Source organism: Cinclus cinclus, chromosome 2 (assembly GCF_963662255.1).
Source record: "Cinclus cinclus chromosome 2, bCinCin1.1, whole genome shotgun sequence".
Taxonomy (NCBI): domain Eukaryota; kingdom Metazoa; phylum Chordata; class Aves; order Passeriformes; family Cinclidae; genus Cinclus; species Cinclus cinclus.
Window position 1 is genome coordinate 69166012 of NC_085047.1, and position 24836 is coordinate 69190847.

The 24836-nt window shown below is 42.0% G+C and overlaps 1 protein-coding gene across 2 annotated transcripts; it reads right to left on the reverse strand.

Annotated features, from left to right (window-relative positions):
• Positions 1-254: 254 nt before the first annotated feature.
• Positions 255-17541, reverse strand: FBXL3 (F-box and leucine rich repeat protein 3). 2 transcript variants are annotated; one of them, XM_062487778.1, is made up of 5 exons: positions 17325-17541; positions 12813-13176; positions 10645-10767; positions 7450-7621; positions 255-2684 (listed from the first exon to the last, which is right to left on the reverse strand). In XM_062487778.1, exons 2-5 carry the CDS (start codon positions 13173-13175, stop codon positions 2041-2043), a joined length of 1302 nt encoding a protein of 433 aa, XP_062343762.1. In that variant the 5' UTR covers position 13176; positions 17325-17541; the 3' UTR covers positions 255-2040. The 2 variants fall into 2 exon arrangements, with proteins under 2 accessions (XP_062343762.1, XP_062343763.1); XM_062487779.1 differs by lacking the exon at positions 10645-10767.
• Between the last annotated feature and the right edge of the window lie 7295 nt (positions 17542-24836).

Here is a 24836-nt window from a genome sequence, read left to right on the forward strand (position 1 = left end):
AGGAGTGGGATCTGGTACTGAGGTTGTGCCTTGCCTTTCAGTTATTCCCATGACCAACATGTTGGCAACTTACCTTGCCAGCATCGGGACACCTGCAGCCAAGGTCCAAAGAGGTTTTGGCTCCGCTACTAATGGCATTATTTCACATTAATTTAGTGAAAACTAAATCCTAGTCCCCAGACTACAAGTGTTACTCCATCTTTCTCATACAGGCGGTTCTGAGAGTCGAGTTATAAAAGACACAGAGCTTTTTTACTTTTACGGACTAAATATATTGACACCTTTTGTACAAATAAAAGCAAATTATAGTATTACATTAATTTAACAAATTCTAATACAAAAAAAGCGTATTTAATAAAATGCAATTTTTAAATCAAAGCTCTACAGAAACATACAACTCCCCTATAAAGATGTCCAGTCCGCTGAGCATTGTTTGCTCAAAATATAGTTATGAACTTAAATACACTTATAAGTGTATTACACTAAATTATACATTTGGATAAACATGACTGAAATCAGAGATGAAGGAAATCTACTTACTACCAGCAGGGGCTGTACAGCTCAAGTGAGAAGCAGCCACCAGCTAAGCTCATCTCAGCCTGTGGGGGCAGCTCTGCCTTGCTGAGGGCTGACCACATCTCTCAAACATGCAGCTGTCTGGCCAACACTTCAGCATTACCATCAGTAACCGAAGAGAAAATAACTTGGCAGTAGGAAATGGAGTCACAAACCACATCCAGATCACAGGCAGTGTCTTGCCTACACCACTTACAAACTAAAAACTTTCTTTAATAAAACTGATTTATCAAATGTTCAAAACAAATTTTTGCCTATTGCTCTACTTCACCAAGTCTACTCCTTCTGGGTTGTTAAATATGAAATGACAGAACTAGCTGAATTAAAGATATACAAAAATTATTATCTATCAAACATCCACTTTATACATAAACATTTCTGAAACAGATTTACAGTATACAGTTAGTTTATATAGCTTAAGCAACTGTTCCAACATCATTTCTGTCAAACTGAAAGCAGCCAAAAGGTCTAAGGTTTTATGAAAAGGTTCTTGGTCAACATTCAAATTTTATCTTTCTCACCTCCCACTGCTCACACCCATGTCATCAGAGTAACATTGCTGGGTTCATTTCACAAACCATACATTAATCCATCTACACCATATGTTGCCAAACTGGTTAATGTGCAAGAAAAGCTCATTAACTCCAGTGTGGTTTTAAATACAATGTATCTACATTTTTCCCCAGAATGCTTTTGCTTCCTGAGCTAGACATAAAATACCTTAAAACAGGTTTAGACGCAGATCCGAGACCCCACAAGCGAACTACGTTAAAATGCATAGAGGGTGGAAAAAACCCCACACCGCTTTTGGTAGCTCACACTACTGGTCGTTAGCGCTCTAAATACATCTTAGATGGATCTAAATAATCCGTTGAATAAGGTGGTAAACTTAACTGCTTTAGTTGTCTAAACTTACTGTGTATTGCTCTGGCCTTTATGACTTAACAGAATGTGTGTCTTTTAAGGGCTACTAAACACTTCTTACAATCACCATCTTGTCATCGAGGTGACTGGATTTAGAAATGCTACAGAGTCTGCAACAAAAGCATGCAATTTTGGTGGTGTTTTGTTTGGCTTTTTAAGAAAAAATACGATTGTGTCCAATACTACTAACCTAAATCAAAGAAAATCAGCATATTAAAACTGGTATTTTGCAAGTACGTTTCAATATTTTAAATAATTTTTATTTCCAAAAATGTCTGAGGTCACCTGTAATGACAAAGAATAAATCCAAAACAGAAAGCTGAAATTTGTTTGGATGAAAACAGGTTTTGGAGCTGTGAACTCTATTTTTGGTTCTTAAGTTCCAAAACAATTTTTGAAAGAAAAATTAATTTTTTAATCAAACCATTAATTAACTTGCAGTAAAATCTATATTATTAAATAAGCTTGTACAGGAAATTGCAATAGGGTAAGCTTGGGTTTAAGGTGCTACTCCATTCGCCCTGGAGTCGTTTACGGACTTCACCAAGTGGGCATCATGTCTGGGAACCAGACTCTACCAAGATGCTTTGAAACTTCCCAATGAATCTGCTCTAAGCTGTATTTCTGATCAGGAATCAAAACTTCCTCCATAATAGAGAGCTGAGAGAGGCGACCGCCACACATCTTCACAAACTCAACAAAGGCACTGCAAGAGACTTCACATTCTCCGAGGCCCACGGCCGACAGGTACTTGCACCGCTCCGCGATGCAGATCAGCTCCTCGTCCAGCGGCCGTAATCCATTGGCACACACCACCAGTTCAACCAGCCGCGGGCACGTCATCCCAACGCGGCCCAGCACGTCCTTGCTGACCGACCTTCCAAAGTAAAGGTGAGTGACGGGTATCTCGTAACGAAAGAACGGGTCAAACTCCTCCTCGTACAAGAAAAAGTACATGACTAGATTCACTTTAGGAGAATGCTTGATGAAAGCGTCCCAGCTGCTCTTCTGGATCGTGTGGAACTGAGTCTGTCCGGGATTTTCACTGACAACATCAATGCGCAAGTGTTCTAGCCGGACGTGTTTCTCAGAAGACAAGGCGAGCAGCAGCTCATCGCTCAGCAGGTGGTAGTTCAGGGCCAGCTCACGCAAGCCGTGGCACTGGTCAGCCACACAAAGGATACCTGCGAGAGGAGAACATTATGCAAGGGGTTGCACAGATAAAGGCACTGATGGCTGAACAAGAGGCAGGAGGGAACTTGTTCATGTGTGTCAGGCGGGTGCTATGGGCACCCATTTCAGTCGTGCAGCCCAGACCTTAAATTAAAACCAAACCATCCTGGAAAACCTGAACGTTTTCACAAGCAGCATCTTGTGACTTCTCTGTACCTACACATAAGACAGACACGCACAATGTGACTACATCTCTATTTTGCTGGGAATCATAAAGAAGTGAACAAATACATAAAAGCGTCAATTCTATTAATAGCATATTCTGACTGTTCTACCGTGTTATAACACCACATATACTCAACCTCATTTTTGTAAAAGGTCCTTACTCATGATAGAAGTATTTTCTTAGCCAGCTCTGGAAGAACAGCTGACAGCTCTGTGGCTGACAAAGCAACTGTGAATGAAATTTGTCATCTGAAAAAAGCAAATGTAAAGCAAAAGTAAAGTGGATGTTAGATTTTAATTCAACAGAGGCTGCTGCTGTCAGTGAAGGAAAGGATAAATGCTGAAATCTGGAAAAGCTACAGCAAAAAAAAGAGGCAAAACATTAGAAATTTGGAGCAGTAATTTCTAGAACAGCAATGACTCAATATAATCTGCTGCTCACAGAAGACAAAAACATGAAAAAGCAAATCCAGGTCAGTCTAAGGTTTCCACTCATACTATTTGTAGATACAAGTAATGGTATTATACTGGTAACATTACTGAAAAAAATAAAAAAGCATTAAGAACAGCATACAGTCCTCTCTGCATTTCATGTGACCCAGAAAACTGCATGAGATGTAGGATATGGCCTTTCCATTAATAGAGGGGATGAGAACATAGCATTTAACATGGAACTGAAAACCGTGAGCTCAATACACTGTAGTTCTGAAGCAACAGGAGGAAATTCAGAAAACAGCAGTTATTTTAAGGTACAGCTATTAAGCTTAAGAGAAGCCTATACTGAGCATAGAAACACTTCCTTTAAAAAAAATCACTGCAAAAGTACTGCATGAATCAGAAGGGTTACTATGATCACTCCCTAAGGAAACTCAGACATGCTTCTTCAGAATACCTAGGTCTGCTGAGATATAAAGTATTTTAGGCAGTTTCAAGATCCATATGCATCTTCTCATCTTAACAAAGCTTGTTGTCCTGGCTGCTATCCTTACACAAATAATCTTTGTTAACTTTAGGGGTGTACATTTTGGACCAGTGCAATGCAAAAAGAGAAGAGCTGGGGTTCAACTTACTGTGATTTCTATGGGTGTAGAACTGGACATGCACAGTCTATCAATGCCATTATGCATCCTACATACAGAGCTGACAATGAATACAGTGTAGACAGCTACTAAAGGGCCTGCCTGTTCTGTTCACAGTACATCCCCTAGGCACTGCCTACACCTTTGTGTCACTGAGAGGTAAATGGCTCTACTCTGACCTTACTGCACTGGTTCCGTAACAAAAATCCCTGCCCCGTGATGTCCCTGATGCAGGCTCCCAACTCCCACTCCAAGAGAAGCAGCCCTCCTATCCCCATGCCACAGCAGAACCACCTTTACAGGAACACTTTCCATTCCCTCTGTTCCAACAGTTAGTATTTCAGAGCAGAAACAACAAACAGAAGAAACTTCAGATAAGATCACAAAGATTAGAAATACATCACTGTCTTAGTTTCTCCAGCCCAAATTCAAACATGCCTTTTTATCTTTGTACAGTAACTTAGAGCAGTTCACTGTTTCATATTAATCTTTTTCCTTCATCTCTGCAGTAGTGAGTGGAGTCTCTCTTGCTCTACTTTCATTACTCGTTACCTGTTCTTCACTAAAAAGTTTCTTGAGAACTGACCTAGTTATGAACATTCCCCCCCTCCTCCAATCTGAAGACATTTTAACTGCATCTATAAGTAATTAGTTTTGTAACTCACAGTCCTTTTGGCTCAATAGTTTTTCCACATTTATAGCAGCCTGCTAATTATAACATTCCCATTACAAAAAAAAAAAAAAAATCCAGGTCACATTTTCCAAGAGTCTAATTTTTGCAACCTGCCTGCTCCTAAAGCCATCTATCCACCTACCAGCTTCTTTCTTTTGTTCCACTTGGTGGGTTGTCCCTCCCTGGACACCAAAGGTGCACAGTCACTCCCTTCCCCAGCTGGGCAGGGGAGAGAGAAGACAATTAAAAACTCAAGAATGAAGATAAGGGTGACAGCGAGAGATCACTCACCAATTACCACCATGGGTAAAAATTGACTCAACTTGGGGAAATCAATTTATTATCAATTGAATCAGAGTAGGGTAATGAGAAATAAAATTGAATCTTAACATACCTTCCTCTCACTCCTTTGTTCTTCCCAGGCTTAACTTCTTCATTATTTTCTCTACCTCCTTCCCTCCCAGGACCACAGGGGGACAGGCAATGGGGGCTACAGTCAGTTCTTCAGATATGTTCTCTGCCACTCCTTCCTCCTAAGGGGCAGACCCCTCACATTCTTTCCTAGCTCTAGCATGAAGTGCCTCACACAGGAACAGTCCCCCACAAACTTCTCCAGTGGGAGTCCTTCTCGGACTGCAGTTCTTCACAAACTGCTCCAGTGTGGGTCTCTTCCATGGCATGCAGTCCTTCAGGAACAGACTCCAGTGTTCCCCACATGGTCAATTCCTGCCATCAAACCTGCTCCAGGCAAGGGCTTCTCTCTCAACATATGCTTCCAAGAGACTCTTCCAGCACAGGCTTCCACAGGGTCAGAGCCTCCCTCAGGCATCCACCTGTTCCAACACAAGGTCCCTCCACAGGCTGCGGGGGCACAGTTGCCTCACCATGGTCTGCACCACAGACTGCAGGGGAATCTCAGTTCTGGCACCTGGATAAGCTCCTGACCACCCTCCTCCTTCACTGACCTTGGTGTCTGCAGAGTTGTTTGTTGTCATGCATTCTCACTCCTATCTCCAGCTGCAACTGCTCTCCTGCAATACCTTTTCCCCTTCTTAAAAAGGTTATCCCAGAGGTGCTACCATTGTCACTGATGGGCCTGGCCTTGGCTCTGTTGCACATGGGGAAGCTTCTGGCAGTTTTCACAGAAGCCACTCCTGTAGCCCCCTCATTCCCCCACAAAACAGTGCCATGCAAACCCAGTGCATCCACTTTTCCTTCAACTCAAGGCACACCCATACTTGAATTAAGCAACTAAACTCTCCTACTGTTTGCTTAACACTCCCTGGTTTTGTTAGCAATGTATCTTACCCCAATTTATTCATCCTTCACAAAGGAAAATAGTAGCTGTGCTCCTTAAACAGACACAACCATTTCTTACCCATTGTTCCTTTAATTTACAACCATGCAAGATACATCAATCAGAACACACTCATGTCTCCTCCCAAATTATCAAGTGTATGATATTCCAATGAATCCTTCTAGCAAGGATTATCCACAAACCAGCAAAGTCTGCTAGAGCTGACAGTCAATCCAAGTCCAAGGAAATTACTCTCTCTGCCTAGCTACAGATTACTGCTGAAGGCTTGTTCCCTTGACAGACACATTACAGCTCTTGACTTCTCAGACACAAGGGTTCTCAAAGAACAATTTTAAGTTGGAAAAGCCAGTCCCTCAAGCCAATTTAAACAACCTCCATCTATAATTAGAAAGCTTTGGAGGATGCAATACTGCAGTTAATTCTGTGAACACTTTGCTGGACCAGGCTGCTGCAAAACATCAGTCTTGCATTTTCAGGACTTCTTTATACAAAACCAAACACAAGGTTTCATCTGAGAGCTACACTTGCAAAAGGCATTAACTTTGTTTTGTTTGTTATCACTACAATAATGCCCTCTGCAACAGAACTGATCTCCCCTTTCAGGAGTCCTGTTGGTGAATTTGACAGATAATAAATCTAGCATTTACAGCTGCAATATATTTGCATGGAGAAAGTTATAGTGTTATGGTTTCTATAGTTTCTGCTCACCCTCAGAAGAGGAATCATACTAAGATGCCAGCATTTCATTTACAATTCCTCTTCCATTTCTCAGTGGAAAACTGTAAGTGTTAAGATGATGAGTTGTGAATAAATCTGAAACCTGCTGTGCATTGCGGAAGCCTACCACAAATGTTAGTCCTGTGAACTTGAACAATCCTGAGTGATTTCATTCTGGTATGAGCTGGCTTCATTGCTACAGACACACTTAAGAGTGTTAGAAAAGTACATTTGGTCACAGTAGAAGACAGCTCAGTCTCATCTCCCCTTTTTGATCCTGTCTGAAATTATTCTCCAGCAATGACTTTCTTTCAGAGTAAATAAATCAGCATCTTCCTAACCCATGGCATGGCAACAGTCAAAACCCACGCATAAAGTACGGAAAAGAAACTCGTATTCCAAAAAAGCTTAATTGCTTTGGAATACTTTTTCATTGCACAAATAACACACAATCAATTTGATATATTCTCATTAAGTTCCACATGAGGTTAACTATTTGCCCACAACAGACATGCACTATTTTATTATTATCCCAGTAGTCACTGTGAAGTGGTAGGATAGATGGACTGACCACCACATGAAAATACTTTATTCAGGGACAGCTGCTGGTAATACCATACTCATCCTCCCTCTTAACCCCACCCCTGTTTTTTCAGACAGACTGGTTTCAGACAAAATTTAATGCATGCCTTAAAAAACCCCAACCAACCAACCAAAAAATCCCAAACAAGCTAACACCTGTTAGTAGCTCCACAGTAGCTTACCAGCTGGAGAAACATGAGGACAACTGCTCATTTTCAGCAGTTTGAGTGTGTCGCTGTTGTTAGCCACCAGAACCTTGAGAGATGGATCATCTACTGGTGTGTCATCAATCTTCAGTGAAGAGAGGGATTTAGAGTTCACAAACACCACGGTCAGTGCAGAAATAAAGTGAGACTAAAAAAAAAAAAGAAAGTTTAAATGAAAGAGTAGTATCTGAAGTAAAAATTTCAATGGTTTTACACTGTACACAGCAGTCCCAGTTTTTACTTCTTGATAGAATTCCTTGAAAAAACATTCTTTTGATACTGCATAATTAAAAAATAATACTGAAACTCATGTTTTTAGTAGAGGAAGTGTAGTAATTTTTTACTATCGGTTTATGAATTGGGCAAATCAGAATGTGTAACATTAGATGTTAATCAAGAACCTGACCCTGTTAAATCCACTGCACAAACTTAAATCTACAGAAAGACCACAAGCAAAGGGAAAGCCTAGAAGCCCTAATTTGGAGAATTCTTTCTTTAATGTCCTTTGAGCAGATGAGGCAAGTCACACTCTAAAAGAAGCATCTTCTAGAAGAGGAATTTCCTCATGGCAAGTCATGCTGCATTGGTGAGATGCAAGCACAGTCAGGAGTGTTTGTATCCAAAGCCAAATGACTGTACTGCCTGCCTACCACCCACACTTGAGTATTCAGGGTCTGGACGGATTTCTTGGAAAGCTAACTGAAGTGGTCCAAACAGAGCCAAGGAGCAGGAAATCAATTAATTATGGAATAAGCAGCGTAGACAAGATAGGACAAGTGCTCAGCATTTTTGCATTACCACTGAAACTTATTTAAGATGGAGCCCTGGGAACGTGAACTTGAGAAACACAGACTAAGGAGCAGATACAGCAATGACTGTAGAAACCACTGGTGGTATTAGGTGAATACTTGGTTCATCTTCATGATTTCTTACAAGACTGACCAAATAGAAGACTTGAAAAAAAGTATTTTCTCCATGTGTTACATTAAGTATCTTAAAAAAATTGACATGCTACTTGGATTTCAAGCTTGTTTCACTCTGAGCCACAAACACATGTCCTGAATACAATTACATGAGAGAAGGCCTGGCAACAGTATTTGTTCATTCTCAGGTGATAAATTTGTGATTTTTGATAAAACTGCCACACAGTTAGATTTAGAATAGGACTTAACTGCTTTCACATTTACACAAACTTCCAGAGTCATATCATGCAAATGGAAACAAGAAGTTCAACTCAGAATCTTTATGCACTTAGGCTTTAGGGACCACTCCAAGTATCCTGACAGTACGCTGCTTATATATGTTATGTACAGAAGAAAAGGTGCTTTAATATTATTTCAACTCTGTATTATCAAAGTTAGTACTGTGGTTTTATTCTCTGTATTTAGAAAAAGAAGGCTGTTAAATAGAAAGGCAAAGAAAGTTAAGCACACTTAAAAAAAAAAAAAAAGGTAACTCGAACCTTCCAGTTTGAAGACCTAATGGGAAACAGGCAATATCCCAACGTGTAAAAGCTGGTCTTTTCAGTATTGCCACATCTGTAGTCTGTAGTATGAGTCTTTAAAAGATTCTACCTCACCTAGAATGTACTGTGTGAAAAGACAGGCAACACAATTCTAAATATGAGTTACTGATATTTGCCACATGTCAGGTCACTTGACAACAATTAATGAAGATAATGCCAAGTAGTTCAGACTTCCTATACAGTCTGACAAAAATCCCCACCACCCCCAAAAATAATCCAAAACCAAAGTATTAAAAATTTTCCAAATTAATTCCTCTTTGTCTGCTTCTCATCTAATGGACCTGTCACTAACAGCTTCCCACAAGAATTCAGTCACAGCCAAATTCAATTCTTTAGTTTCACTACTTGTTCCTTATGCCAGTGCCAAAACTACTGACATTGTAAACACCAAAAGGCAAATTATCCTTAGAGATAATTTTGGCTTATCTTGAATCTATTTTTTTAAAGGCCAAATGTGAACTTACTGAGAACAAAAAAAAAAAGGAAGCCTGTACTTTATAAGCCTTGAAGCTGACTGAGAGCATAGCATGAATAATTACAAGTAACTATTCAACAAACTGGACATGACCCCAATATATCCCTCCAGTAAAAACTAAGAGAGCTAAATTAGCATTCATATTAATAAAGAAAACAGTAAGAAAGAGCTGAAAGCACAAAGTATTTTTAACACACTGTGGATTGTTTTCACTGCATTCAGGTTTTCTTATCATCACACCTCAAAGAACATCAGAAAAGGAAAAAAATCAGAGCAAAACTAGTTAAATATCTGAAAAGCCTCTTTGAAAACTATGGATCAAGATTACACATTCGAGAGAGCTATATGATGTGGCAGTGACCACTGCAAGGATAATAACTGATAACCCATCTGTAGCTAGCCTTACCTGCAGCCTACTTCCTTTCCTGGGGCTGTCTCTAGTTCCTCCTTGTCCTTACTGCCATCACCAGCCATGACATCACTGAGGTCTAGATAACAGTATATTTGTATCTGGCCCTTCACAACCACTCCCCTGCTCCTTAGCAATAGTACACTTCCACCTCACTAGCAGGAATGCTTCTCTAGAAGCACATGTAGGGATTTGTTGCCTTCCAGATTAACTGCCTTTTAATAATACCTGATTTTTGGTAATCATGCAAGGTAAAAATCTTCACTGAAAATTTCAGAAATACAGTCCACATCACCAAGGATGCTGATGCTTGACTGCATGACATGAAGCCCTGCAAATCACAATCCTATTTCTTTCTGAAGAGATCGTGTAAGCCCTATGGCAAGTCCACATGGATACAACTCTACCAATCATTTGATTGCAATTGTCTCCTAAACAAACCCACAATACAGTCACACAGACCTGAACTGTCTAGCCTCTTCATTTGCACCACGTAGCTCAGCACTACATTGAGGTCAACAGACAGGAGGACTTGAAATAACAAGGTCAGGCCTATGTTCTCACATGATTCAGAGACTGAATGGAACTTTATATATCCATCACTGTACATAGCAGCTTCTCCCTTTATTAAAGACCAGACCACTAATAAACTTTTCTTTATTGAAGATTCATATTCCTACAATAGAACTTTTCATAAAGTTACAGAAGTACTGTATCAAACACTGCAATACTTTGCAATAGAAAATATACATAATAAAATACCTTTGGTAAATCCATGAAGCTTGGCCGGGCAGTTGAAATTAGCCCAAGTGTTTTCAGAGAGCAATTCACAAGCTGTGATAAAATATCACAAGCTGCTTCTGCAGATTCCTTGCTACTGTCCACCTTAAAACAAAATGAATTCCGTGTTCAGAAAGCACTGCAAATACATGCTAACTTTTTTTTCCACTTTACCTTCTAAAATGCAATGTCAAAAAAAACCCCTCATTGTGAATCCATCAATGTTATTTTTTATTCCCCCAAAAAGTATGAAGCAAAAATGAAAAACTATTTGCTATAAATTTACTACTCCTCTAAACACTTTGGTAAAATATAGCATGGTGAGGGGTCAGCTAAACAATTTTTTCCAAGATATTAATTCCACATTAAATAACAAGCAAGTGGAGGGTCCACAGGCTGTTCAAATTCCTATTTGCATTCCTCCTTACTGAAATCCAAGAATTCTATAAATCCTTTACTATGTGCAAAAAGCCACTTCTTTTCACAGTTCATAAAATTGAGCCACTGGACAGTTAAGTACATTATCATATGAACCTGTCTGACTGGCCCTTCACCGTTAAAACCACAACAGATGCAATGGATACTCAAAAAAAAAGCAAACCAAGCAAACCAACACAAACCCCAAAACCTTCATTAGTCAGGTTGCTACCTGACCAAATCATTTAGTGTGGCTTTCTGAATAACCCCTTATGTACAGCAGCCACAACAGCTTCACAAACCTACAGAAGAACAGCATATAAAGCCTGATCACAGGGTCAAGTTAAACTCCACCATAAGCCATGCCACCTTGGCAGCAGTAGATCAAGTCCAATGAATGTTCATTTTCTGCTCAAACTCAAGCTGAAAAAACTTGACTTTCAACAATCTCATCTTTCTTTGCCTACAGAAAACACCCCTCATATTTCCAGCCTTTACAGAGGAATGGAGAGTGTTACACCCACTTCCTTGTGTATTCTGCAGCACTGAGGACAACTGAAACAACACATGAAGGAAATTATGGATCACTCTACAAGCAAAGGGCACCCAAAATTCTTTGGGTGTAAAGCAACACAGACAGGAGATAAGACTGGGAAGTCACTCCACTACAGCCCTAGGTTTTCTTTATTTGGATGCTGATAAAAGCCCTGCAAATCTTGTGGTAACAGCTTGTATCTGCTATTGCAAGGAAACAGCAGCAATACATGTGATCAGGCAGAGGTGACTCAGCTACTCACATGCTGATTCCAGCATTAGAACTGACTGATCTCAGAAACAAGCACACTGAACTTGCTGCAGAACACATTTCCTTTCCAAATGTCTCACATAGCTGGTGCATATGCACCCATGAGATTCACAGCATCCTTCTAAAACACACTGGCATGTAAACCCACAATTAAGGGTTTTCATCTGCTGAAAATAATTCCATAGTGTGAACAAAACCAATTCTCATCAAATAATATTTCTCAGCCAGGCACAATCAGTACATGCACCATCCTATGCAAATCCCACATACATTTTCAGTCCCCTGAAATGCAGTTGTGCTGAGTACAGACAACCCCATACAATTTAATATTAAAACTGCTAATTAATGACTAGTAGAACTGAAGTTACTCTCTGTGCATTAGATGTTGTCTAACTATAAATATTAGAGCCAAGTACCTACAGGATGTGAAATGGGGAAATGCTCAACTTACGCATCCTGACTGAACTAAATTCTGAGGCAGTAACCCACACATGTAGTTTTATCAGAACTACTTCTGTGCACTTCATGAAGCAGAATTTTAAGCAGTTAAACTGCTACAAAAATACCTCAGAAAACAAAAAAAAACCAAAACCTGAAACCAACAAAAAAACTCACAAAAAAACCCTAAAAACAAACCAACAAATGACCCACAAAAACAGAAAAAGCCAAACAAACCACATCACCAATCAAAAAAAAAAAATCCTCTCTAACAGTAATAAGACAATGAAAATGTATGTTCAGTACTGTTATTCCAAGTTTTGGTCCTGAAAATATACCCAAAGAAATTAATTGGGAGGCAACTTCCATGTCTATGTGTCCATTTGGAGAATACATTTCCTCCTGAAAACAAGGTCACTTACCACACTGACAGCTGCCCTATTCCTTTTAGAATAAAAGTTACTTTTAAAAAGCCTACAAAATACATTACCTTGAAGCTAACATACTGCAGGTGATTGGAATGCCTCTTTATTATCTGCTTGATTAGTTCAGGGTGCGTAGTCCTCAGGTTGGATGTGGCTGGTTGATTCAGTTCAAACTCAAAGCACCTCCAGAGATCAGGCATATGAAACACCTGGTTCCAGCTCCTGCAGACCTGGGATGCATGAGCACGATCCAGAAGTGGCAGGTACTGGAACACCTGCAGGATAATGTCTTGGAGCAGGTTTGCCCAGTCAGGACTCTGCACAACTGTGGCTTTCTTTTCAACAACCTTGTGTCTCTTGGATTCCTTCTCAGTTGTGTCTTCAGATGAACTGCTGTTGGCCTCATTAGTTTTCCTTCCTCGTTTCATTCTATAGAAGTAATAAAAAAAATAAAATCTATTTAATCTGTAAATATAAGAGATGAGAACAGTATTAATAGAAAACTGTGGGGGTGAAAAAGGGCATTTTATGCAACAACACCTTGGCAGGGGTTTTCTCCTGCCATACATAAAGGAAAAAAAGCCCCAAGTAACAAACCAAAGTGGCAGTCCAGAAATAACACTATCATCTAAACTGATATCTTTAATATTACTTCTTTAATCATTAACAGTGCCAACCCATTTATAACAGTCACTCTCCTTCCAGTGTTTCATTTGTGTGTTTGGAGAATACTTTGAACCTAATTTGTTTTACTGTGTTGTTGATTGTTACTCTACTGTTCTACTAATGGAAGGACAATCTTTGAAATAATTTTTTGAACACCGACATAAATACTGCTGCCCTGGTCCTATTTATTAGGAAGAGCACTTGAAACTGTGGAGATAAAAAACATCAGGCAAGAAGTAAATAATTATTGTACACATGCCTGCAGGCACTGCATATTGCAGATGCTCTATCAGACCAAATAATTTTTTCTCAGAGAGGAAGAATATTTTCTTTTTAAATTTATTTCTTTAAAATACATTACTTTAATAGGCCTCTGTTTTAAATCAGCATCCTTGAAAATATATTTCATCAAGTCCACTGGTGTGCTTTCATTTTTCCAAATAACAAGTAAATAGGGATTACAGAAGATTTCCAGTAACAGTCTGGAAGTTTCCCACTTTCCCACAAAAAGAAATTTAGAGAAGGGCTAGAAAAAATTCTTCAAAATTGTATTAAATTCAGCAAGCCTGAGGCAAAAGGCTGTAGCATATGCTTTTTTGCTAATGACACCACTTAAACAACTTCTACCCTATATTACATTATTAAAGAGAAAAAAACCCATACCACTTCATGTATCTGAAATAAACCTAGGGCCCACTGAGTTTTAATCCAGATGTGCTCTTTTGTACATGCCATCTCACAACTGAACTTGGCATCTGACCATGTATTTTTAAAAGCCTCAGTGTGATGCACATCATGTCCTAAAGGGCTCTGCTACCTCATACTCAACTACAATGTGCTCAATTCCAGTCTCTGAGGAGCTGAGAGAATCCAGGGACGAGGTGAGCCTGACACATAAAGCACGCCCAGCCTCCCTGACTTCTAGAAGACAAATATTGACCTCATACACAGCAGAATCATCCTGGTTTAGCATTCAGGTACAACTGCACATCTAGGATTATCATATGCCCACTCCTTCTGGGATCTGAAAAGTTAAGTTTCCCTGCTATGTACTGCGACAAAGTTTGCAAATACTTCTTAAAACAAAATGCCAGCTAAAAATTATGCTATTCATAATCCAGTGCATCACAGATTATTTTCTCAAAGTCAGCATCTCCCCACCTATCTTTAAAAGGCTTTAATCCCAGCTATTTGTATGTCAGAAGCAAGTTATCACTTAAGGTCTAAAGCCACTCATAAGGTGATGCCAACAAACCTGACCATACAGTCACAGAATGCTGATGAAGAAAATTTGTCTTGAGTTTTCCCAACTTCTATTTTGACTCCCAGCACACTTGGAGGCAAACAGAGGATGAAAAGAGTACTGGGCAAAAATCTCCACTTGCTTCCTGAGAAGTATTTTCCATTATTCAGTTCCTGTCTATGGGACTATACAGAACACAATTCCAGTGCTGGAACAAGCTTTCTGCCAGAGACAGGGTTGTGTTGCTGAGCCACTTCACCAGTGAAGAAAAGCAAGAGGACTGAACAGTGACTCAGAACCATCTGCAACTAACAAAAATATAAAGGAATTGAATTTTGCAACCGTGAAAAGTGAATTCAACTCCAAATTAATCAAGAATTAAATGGCAAATCCACTGCAAGCCTGTCATGTTTGTTAGAGATAATAACTCAGCACAGTATAAAAACAATATTAATAGTAAGCTAGTCTGAAATGCAACATTAATTTAAGCTTTAGGCTAAACAGATATTCCAAACAACTAGGTTGCAACAAGCACTCACCACAGGCAAGCTAGTAACTTGCCAAATTTAGGCTTGCCTGTCTGATGTTCATGTCTTTCCAAAAGCCATCTGTAAAAAGCTACACAAGGTACTGTTAGACTGGGCTCTTCAAGTCTTCCTTTACAGAGATCCTGTCTCATCCTTTTGCTATCAAGGCAGCAAATCTACATAAATATTCCAGTTAGGTAGGCTACTTTTATCACTGCATTAATGCCGCGTTTGAGGTTTTTTTGTCCTCTTTCTTGTCTCCTTTTCAGAGAAGACCAGAAGGGACAAAACTGTATTCATTTTTCTTCTAGAAAAAAGGCCTCTGGGATGTGCTGACAGGAGCTGACCAGGTCATTGAGAGCTCTCAGTGAGCACCTCTGAGCTGACTAGGAGGAGCTCTAAGTAGTTCATATATGCTGACCAAAACCCATTCATGGAAGTTGTAGGGTACTGTCCCACATTTTTATAAACAGCCAATTAAAAAAAAAAATAAAAAAGAGACAACACAGCTGTCACTAGAGGTATACTGATGATGATTTCTTCTTCTAATAAGTTACATGTTCTAAATGCCATGACTTAAAGCAAGGAATGAGGAAAAACCACACCTTTCCAGACAACTTCTTCTTGCTACTGACATCTTGTAATTAAAAGAAGATTAAGTGTAACCTTTCAAAAGTATTCCTTGGCAAACTTTTTCCAAACAGGAAAAAAGTGCCTAAGCTCAAGACTAAAAAAATATTATTTTAAGAACTGTGTGACTGTTCCAGTCATCTAATTTTTGACCAAACTATTCATCTAATTTTTGGTTCCTCATTTCAGAACTTAAAGTATCAAAACAGTATTTTGTAAAAATGTAACTGCTTTCAACCTCCTCACGTGCCAGCAATAAAATACGAAATTTAAAGAATGTATATTTGCCAGTAGGAGTTTACAGAGCTATCTGAAAATACATTTATTTTTAAAAGGCCAATTAAGAGAGCAAACTTTTCTGGATATTCAACATAAGAAGAGGCAAATGAAATTAGAAGTTCAGTTCACTTTACTTTATGTCTACAGTAATTTAAAGATCTGACCATTTGAAATCCAAGGACAACTTTTCAACAAGGAAGTCATGGATGCAAAATTCCATGCTAGCAAATTACTGTATGAGTAAAACCTATTTTTCACGGGATGATTGCTTATCATTTCTTAGCAATGCATGAACCATCAATTTCGCTTTTAACTCTCTCTGGCAAGCTCAGGACACACAGGCATCATTGCTTTTCAAACTGCTGCTACAACCAACTTTGATTGAGAAGCTAAGATCTCGGCAGAAAGGAGAAAAAAAACCGAAAAAAAGCCAAATCAACAAAAATACCCAACTCTACCGGGGCAGAGAGATGGGTGAAAGCCGGGTGCTTGGCTCCTTAAGATTTTCCAAGTAAATTTCTTCACCTATTAGTATGGACTTGTTTCTGAACTCCGCACCTGGGCGCAACCCACACTATCTTGTTTGCCATAGTCCTGTCCAACCCTAATCACACAGTTCAGTCACCCAGCAGCAGGAGGAGGAGGAGGAGGAAAGCACGTGCTTAACATTGTTTTTATTGCCGAGTAAGGTGCAGCCAGAACAGAACGGCAGTTAAAAAAAAAAAAAAAAAAAAAAAAACAACAACCCAAACCAAACAAAACAAACCGTGCAGAGCTGTTTGCACCCGACTGATAACGCTTTCCCAAGAGCCTGCCCAACCGAGCTCGCCGTGGCTCATCCCTGCACAAAGGCTGTTTTTCTAGGAACACCAGGAATGCGCTAAAGAGGAGCACGGGCAGACAGAGGGGGCGACCCGGACACGAACCCAACCCCTCCCTGCCGCAAACCACCTGTTCCGCTGGGTACAGCGAGGGTTTCACGATTTATTACGGCTATCACGGGAAGGCTGCGAGGCAGCGACCCCCAAACACGACGGACAAGGATTTAAGGACCGCTCGCTACTCCCGGAGAACGTTCCCCTCAGGGTCGGCTCCTTGCGGCCCAGCCCCGGCCCGGGGCTCACGAGATCCCGGCAGCCCCCGAGCTCCGCCGCCCCCGCGGCCCGGAGCCCGCTCCTGGGGCCCGGGACCCTGCGGATGGTCCCGCCGCCCGCCCCTTCCCGCCCCATCACCTGGCGGCTCCCTGCTGCGCTTCGCATTAACCGGGGCTCGGGCCGCGCTGGCGCCTCCGCTCCGGCCACATCAGCTCTCCCCGCCAAAGCCGACCCCAGCGCCGCCTATCCTCCGCCCGGTCCGTCCCGTCCCGCCCGCGTCGCTGCTTCGCTTCTTCCCTGCCTCGCTCTCTGTTTACTTCCAGCGGCGGAAGCGACGCGAACCAGCCAAAATGGCGGCGGGCGGGCGGGGAGTTGGCGGCCCCGCCCTTCCCTCAGCGCACCCCGCCCGCGGCGCCGCGGAGCGAGGGGTGGTGGCAGCGAGGGGTGGTGGTGCCGCCGCCGCCACCGCCTCCTCCTCCTCCGCCTCCTCCTCCTCCGCCTCCTCCTCCTCCTCCTCCTCCTCCGGGCGCCTCCTCCTCCGGGCAGCGAGAGAGCTGGAAGTCTAGGGACGTACCGGGGCTAATCCCGGAATCAGTTAGGTTGGAAAAGACCTCTGAGATCATCGAGTCCAACCTATGGCCGAACACCCCCATGTCAACTAGACGCAGGCACTAAGTGCTGCATCCAGTCTCTTCTTAAATATCTGCAGGGATGGTGGCTCCACTACCTCCCTGGGCGGCCCATTCCAATGCTCAGTCACCCTTTCCGTGAAGAAATTCCTCCTAATGTCCAACCTTAAGCTTCCCTGGCGCAGTTTATGACTATGTCATCTTGTCCTGTCACTGATTACCTGGGACAAGAGGCCGACCCCGACCTGGCTACAACCTCCTTTCAGGAGATGTAGAAAGTGACAAGGTTACCCGCTGACCCTCGCTTTTCTTCAGGCTGAACACCCCCAGCTCCCTCGGCTACTCCTCAGAGGATTTGTGTTCCAAGCACTTCCCCATCTCCACTGCCCTTCTCTGGACTCTCTCCAGCCCCCTGATGTCCATCTTGCAGTGAGGGGCCCAGAACTGCACACAGCACTGGAGCTGTGCCCTCACCAGTGCCGAGCACAGGGGGACAATCCCTGCCCTGGTCCTGCTGGCCACACTGCTGCTGATGCAGGCCAGGATGGCACTGGCCTTCTTGGCCACCTGGGCACACTGAATATTACCTGCAAAGGAGCTGGAACCTCGTGAGCAGTACAGCCTGTTATGTTCTGTGATTTGAAAGCCCCACGTGAGGCTGGCCTTAGGAAGAGATGTAACAGGGAAAGCAAACCACCAACGCATCCTGGGGCCGGCAGGCGCTGGGAATTACGTGCTTGGGATTTTGCCAGGCAGAGAAGACAAAGTGAGGTGTGACATTTCCCATGGGCTGCAAATGCCTTGTCATCACGTGTCCTTTGCACATGTGGTATGCTCCAATACACCTCCTTTTCCAGCCCTGTATGTGTCCAAATTCTTCACAGTTGTTGAGATTCACAAACCTCATTTTTTTCATTTATTGCATGCTATAGTAAATAAATTACTGCTCAAATTGTTGCAATCCCAATTCCTGTCATTAATTTTCTTGGAAACCATGCTTATGATCCAGTGCTTGCCCTAGTCTTGAAATGGCTTTGAAACGTTCTTCAGTGGTCACTCAAATGTCACCATCCCTGAGATCTATAAGAAGCACCTTATAGAAATGCATTTCCTCACATACTTTAAGTTTGTTAATTTCTTTTTTTTTTTTTTTTGTAAGTCTAGTTCCTTTAAGTCTAGATTCTTGGGGGGGGGAGGGGAAGACTTGTCCAGAAACAGGATTGTTTTTCAGAGAGAAGCGTTTTTTTATTTTGAGTTTCTGTGAGAAAATAATCTAATTTTCTCCATTTCAGAATGTCTTGAGCTGTTTACTAAAGCTTAGGCATTATAGTCTGTGCGTATTTATGAATCTACATCCAGTCTTCAGCTTTTCAGGAAATGCAACAAAAATCTGGAAATAAGAGGTGAGCTATGACCTCACCTTGAGCAGATTAATGAGTATCTTAGACAACTTTGTAATAGCAAATATGTGACTGTATAATTTGCTCAGTTATATGAGACAGATACATAAACCTTGGTAGGTAATGAGATGTGTTTATGAATGAAGCCAATATTTTCAAGAAACATGCAATAACTGTTTTGAACAGTTTCCTTCCCCAGCTGGAAATGTTCCATGTCGTCCATTCTCGCTGTTTAGGAATTCCCTTTTCAGCTTTTGTGGTCCCCTTTGAGCTAGTTTCTAATGGTGGGAAGATAACAGCCCCCAGTTACAGTTTCTAGTAAAGACAAGTAATATTTGCAATTATGTAACTTGCAAACTGCTGAAGATATGGGAGGCGAAGTTAGACTGACTGCAAAGGTTGCAACTAGACCAGGGTCCAGTCTGCGGTGAGAAGGATCTATTTCAATCAACAAATACAGGTCAAGCAGCTGCTGCTTCTCCCAGTCACCTCTCTTACTGTTTTAAGGCAGCACTGCGTGCATTATGATGTGCAACATGTAACTGAGCCATGTCATGTGAAAAAATATTTTCATCAAGATTTATGTATCTGCAGAAAAAAAAAAAGAGAAAGAAAAAAAAGAAAGAAAAGGAAGAAGCATCTTTTGACAAAAACAAATATTTTCTGAGTTTGTGTAGAAGTCTTGGGAGATGTTAACAACTGCAATTTCATTATTTTTAAGGTAACATTAATTTAAAACCCTTACTTGCACTATCCGAGTTTCACTGTGTTGACTTACTGGGAGGGACTTCTTACAGTGCCAAGCAGTTACAATTTGCTGCCTTATCTTTGGAGTAAACAAAGTTTGGCTCACTGCCTGTGCCCTTTTTTGCTTTGTTGTAACCGCCTGTGTGAGTTTTAGGCATCCTTTGTGTGGGCAGGAGAGGAGAACATGTGCAGAATGAACTCCCAGCATCACAGTGTCTGGGGACATAGAAGCTAAAATCAGCAAGAAAGGCAGCTGCAGCTCTGTTCCTGGGGCCAAACCAGGCCCTGGACATGGTACAGAGCACTGACAAAAATGTCTGTGGTGACTGTGGCAAAGCAAAAAACCGGGTGGTTTATCAGTACAGAATGAAAGAAAACCTGCAGGCAGCGGGCGGTGTGGGCTCCTGGTGTCCCCCCCAGGGCTGGCTCTGGTTTAGCTGGCAGGCAAAGCCCTGAAGAGCTCTTGGACTCAGGTAGCTGGCACTGAGATAGGTGGCAGCAGGTTAAGAAGGGGCCAAGCAGTAAAGGTTCAAAGAACATCCACAGATCTGGGCTGGTCTGTACGAGAGCTGTGATGTTGCCAGCGGTGGCTGGGCACTTTGGAGCTTTAGTCAAGTAACTTGGAAACCTCTATCAGGTATGTCTGCGTTCAGTGTTCAGTAGTCTCTCTGCCTTACTAATCACTTAACTAACAGCAGATGGGCTTTTGAGTGAGGATTTTTTTTTTTTTTTTAATGTGTGTGTGTGTATGCTTTCAATAGTAACAGAAAAAGGCCAGGGCTTGTGCTGAGCCCTGCTATGCAAAAATGAGACTATTGAGAAAACCGCATTGTAACTCTTTATTTTTCCAAAAGAGAAGGAGAAGCTCTCTCAAGTGTCAGTTCTTCTGGTGGGAGAATCACTCACTTATAGCAGGGATGTGAAGCAGCCCTCACTGTCACCATGTGAAGATAAGGAACATCCCACAGACATAAAACAAAAGAGATAGCCAGTGAAATCCCAGTGTCTAACAGGGGATCTCACCACCTCAGGCTAAGGTTGTACAGAACACCTCATTTCAGCTGGCAGACTGCCTGCCTGATGGAGCCACTACAACTTTTCAACGCCAGTCTTAATTGTAAATGCTGCACCTTTTAGCACTGAAAAGTCTCCTGTGCTTATTTTCTGGCCGTATTCAAGTAGCTCTGAAGCATTCCTGAAGCAAGCAGCTGTGCTCCACCCTGATAAGCCTGGCTTGCATTTGGCTAGGATAAGAATGCAGAGGGGAGAATCACAGAAGCAGTTGGAAGAGAGTTAAGTAACCATAGCAGACCAGATCCAGCCAGCGATGATGAAAGCATGTCAGGCTTGCAGGGCATGAGTAGCCCACTCTGATTTAATGAAAATAGAAGCTCTGAAAAATATGGAGAATATTAATGTCATGAGTAGCGGCTGAAAGACCTGGTCTAGAATGTCTGTGACAATCTTAATTCTCAACTGATTGTGCTGAAAAAGGAAAAACAGAGGAAAGCTGAACCTGTTCTTCATCAATGCCAAAAGAAGTGAATGTTTTTCATTCAGTAATGGATATTATTAAGGAAACTCCCTGGTTTTATTTCCTTAATATGTCTATACAGGAAGATTTTCTATGGCAAGGAACCTTCTCATACTGTAAGAATGTGGTATTAGGGACTGATAAAATAAGTCTATTCTATCCATCACAAGCAAGACCTTATAGAACAGGAGCTGTTAATTTTTTTTAAACAGTAGCTTCAAATAAAATGGTCTTTAAACCAGTGGGCCTCGATTTAAGGCCTCATGGCCACAGAAACATAAGCAACAGTGAGACACAGTGTTGCCTACAACAAGCTGATTACCTGATGTTGCTCATGGTTCAGTAGAAGCTGGAGGTAATTCTTTCAAAAGGTTTCTGACTGTGTAAATATTGTTTCTGTCTCTAGAGGCTCTAGTAATTCTTTCCAGATGAATGGCTCCCATGGTTGCTTCATGGGTAAAAGCTGTTGTACCACTCTGTTTTGTTAGGTAATACAGTAAAAACTGCTGTTTGCTGGACCCCTCTGATAGGGGAGTCTTGTGGCATGACCTTGGCTAGGGCTGCTGTACAAACAAGCAGAGTGGGCTGAGCTGTGCCCAGCAGCACAGACAGCACCTCATCTTTGCCATGGTGTGATCCATGGACAGGACAATGCTGCAGGAAAGGGCAGTGCCAGCTCATTGGTTGGCCTGACATCATCCCGGTAGAGGAAGTCTTTGCAAGAATTTTCTCAGTGCTTTGTGTGGCTCCTTGTGAATCAGTTTAGCTGACTGCCATTGAGTGAGGAGTTAATATGATTAGCAAGCCACAGTAGTAAAAATTCCCAAAGACTTATGGCTAAGAGGGGGCTGGCATTTGTATTAGTATTGGCCTCAGTACCAAGGCACAGTAGGAGGGTACCTGATGTGTCCTGTGAAATGCATCCTGCAAGGACACCCTAAAGCTGTTTGTTAAACATGGCTTGTTTCTAAGTCTTGTATACTAGCACTGGAGGCAAATCCCGTAAGTTATTCACCAACTCCTTGTATGTATGAGTGCTTGGATGAGCAGATCCAAAATCCTGCCAGTGGGCACCTATTCATGGGAAGTGTCAAATTCAGTCAGTGGTAAGGTACTCGGGGTGTGCCAAAATGTAGGATTTGCTTGATGTGAGGTACATGGTTGTGCTTAGCCTCCATCAGGAAGGCAATAAAAATTTATGAACCCAAGCCATTCCACAGCCCCGTAGGAATATGGAAAAGCCCAAAGATGTAGAAATAGAGACAATAATCTTATGAGCAACATCTGAAATGTTACTGATCAAATTCTGTTTGTATTGGAGAAAAGGGAGACAGAGATGGATGCAAACCCAGCCTATCATCTTACATAAGTTATGTCCATTAAAGCAAAACCTGTGGGAAGTTGTGTTTACCCTGTAGCTTGGACCACCCCACTGCAACTACTGCTCCTTGACAGAGTACACTGATACAGCCTGCCCTCAGGCAAATGCTTTTGAAAAGCTGTTGTTCAGGTCCCCAGACAAGTTTCTAAGTATCCTGTTAGGAACAGGTATTAGGATGGTGAGTTACTGCTAGTAGATCACCACACCAAACCACCTGAATCTCTGACTTACAGTAATGCGACACTGCTGCCCACATGGCCACAGTGGAGTATGCATTCCCTTTGTGTGCCAGCATACTTAATGCCATCCTTCCTTCCTCTAATGGCTGCTCAGGCAGAATACGTGCTAGAGGTGAGACCTAGGAACAGGGCTGGGTGGAGTAGGAATGCTCTCCAGGGCAGCTGAGTGAGCAGAAGTTAAACTGTGCAGAGGAGGATGTACAGAGTCACATTCAGGAAAGGAATATTACTGAATGGACAGGGAGGTGGAAATACTAGATTAGCTGAGACCTAACAAGGGCTAACGATATTTGAATCACCTGGGATGCAGAAATGAGTGGGAGTATAGAATCAATGCCATGGATGGCAATAGCAAAGGGCACTGTGTGCTGCTCAGTGGATAACCCAAAGCACTGCCTCGAGTACCCATCCAAGGTTTCAGCATCCAAATTCCCTTTCAGGTACACAGAAAGAAACTTGGTACATACATTCAAAGGCATTGTATTTCAATGAGCAGCCCACAGCCCACCTGAAACATTGAGGCAAGAGAAGAGAGCACCTCCTTCCAAGAGACTGCAGAGGTATTACTTGAGAATACTCCCTGGACCAGCTGGCAGGAGACAACCTTGGGTGATTATCAGTGACTTGCAATCCCTGTTGCAGATAGCTGCTGTGTAGTCACTGTGTTGTTCTGTATTTGGCTGCAGGAATACCTGGTGAGGAGCCTGATCCTGGAATGCTTGGCAGCACAAGCTCACTACCAGTCCCCATCAGTGAGAGTAGGGGCTGTGACAGCACAGCCCTTCCTGTGCAGCTTGAGTTGAGGGACAAGGCATATGCCCCACAGCCACTCCACTGGCACCTGCAGCGTGTGACATGGTTTAACAAGAACACTGTGGAAAAGCCCTGCAAAGTTTGAGCTCTATCCTGAATGGCTGGGTGGGCCTGAAGCTCCCTCGCTAAGCCTATGTCAAGGTGAAACATGAGCCTAGTATGATGGAATTAGCAAAACCTGTTTTGTAAAGACCAAGGTTATTTGGCCCTGATGGTGACATTAATTAGCTGTATCTTATTAACTTTTACTGTTCACATTGTGTTCAGTGGGTGGATACACCCATAAAAGTTTAAGCTATTTTTAAACTAATGATCCAAGTGTGAGCACTGAGGCCTCGCCTTGGTCAGAAGCGGAGTTTGGTATAAATTAGCTGAATGTGGTGGGTTGTGGCAAACAGGGTGGTGCAAACAAGAACTCTTTCCATTGCGTGGGCTGTGGATCAACAGCTAACAGAAAAACATGTGAGACTGCTGGAAGGCACACAGCAATCTTATTGTGGACTGATCTGATTAGTGGCCTGTGCTGGCATCTGCTATAATCACCGTCAGAGATCGGCGTGGGGGGATGCGGTGACGTGAATGTCTGAGACACTATGAGAGCAGCGTGTCCAAGGTTCAACCATTACGTGAGGAGCTGAGCTCTGTGCGTGAGCCTGACGCTCACACATGACTGTGCTGCCTCCCTGGAGTGGTGATAGTTGTGTGTGAGAGAATGAGAGAATCATCTCCACAATACTGCTTATCCCTCACTCCATTAATTTTAAATAAACATGAACAGTGTCATGTCCTTTCTACACCATAATCTCAATTTCATAAATTAATCCTCATATAAATCTAAAAAGAGAAAGCTGAAAAATTAAAAAAATGGAATTAATTTGTAAGGATGGTGCTACACTTCAACTTTTTA

What these genes read in the sequence shown, in the direction of transcription:
- FBXL3 (XM_062487778.1), bottom strand. Translation starts at nt 13,175, where the DNA reads ATGAAACGAGGAAGGAAAACTAATGAGGCCAACAGCAGTTCATCTGAA. An exon ending in TGCAGTATGTTAGCTTCAAG is followed by an intron (nt 10,768 to 12,812) that starts GTAATGTATTTT and finishes TTTTGTTTTAAG; the next exon opens with GTGGACAGTAGCAAGGAATC. An exon ending in GCTTCATGGATTTACCAAAG is followed by an intron (nt 7,622 to 10,644) that starts GTATTTTATTAT and finishes TTTTTTTTTTAG; the next exon opens with TCTCACTTTATTTCTGCACT.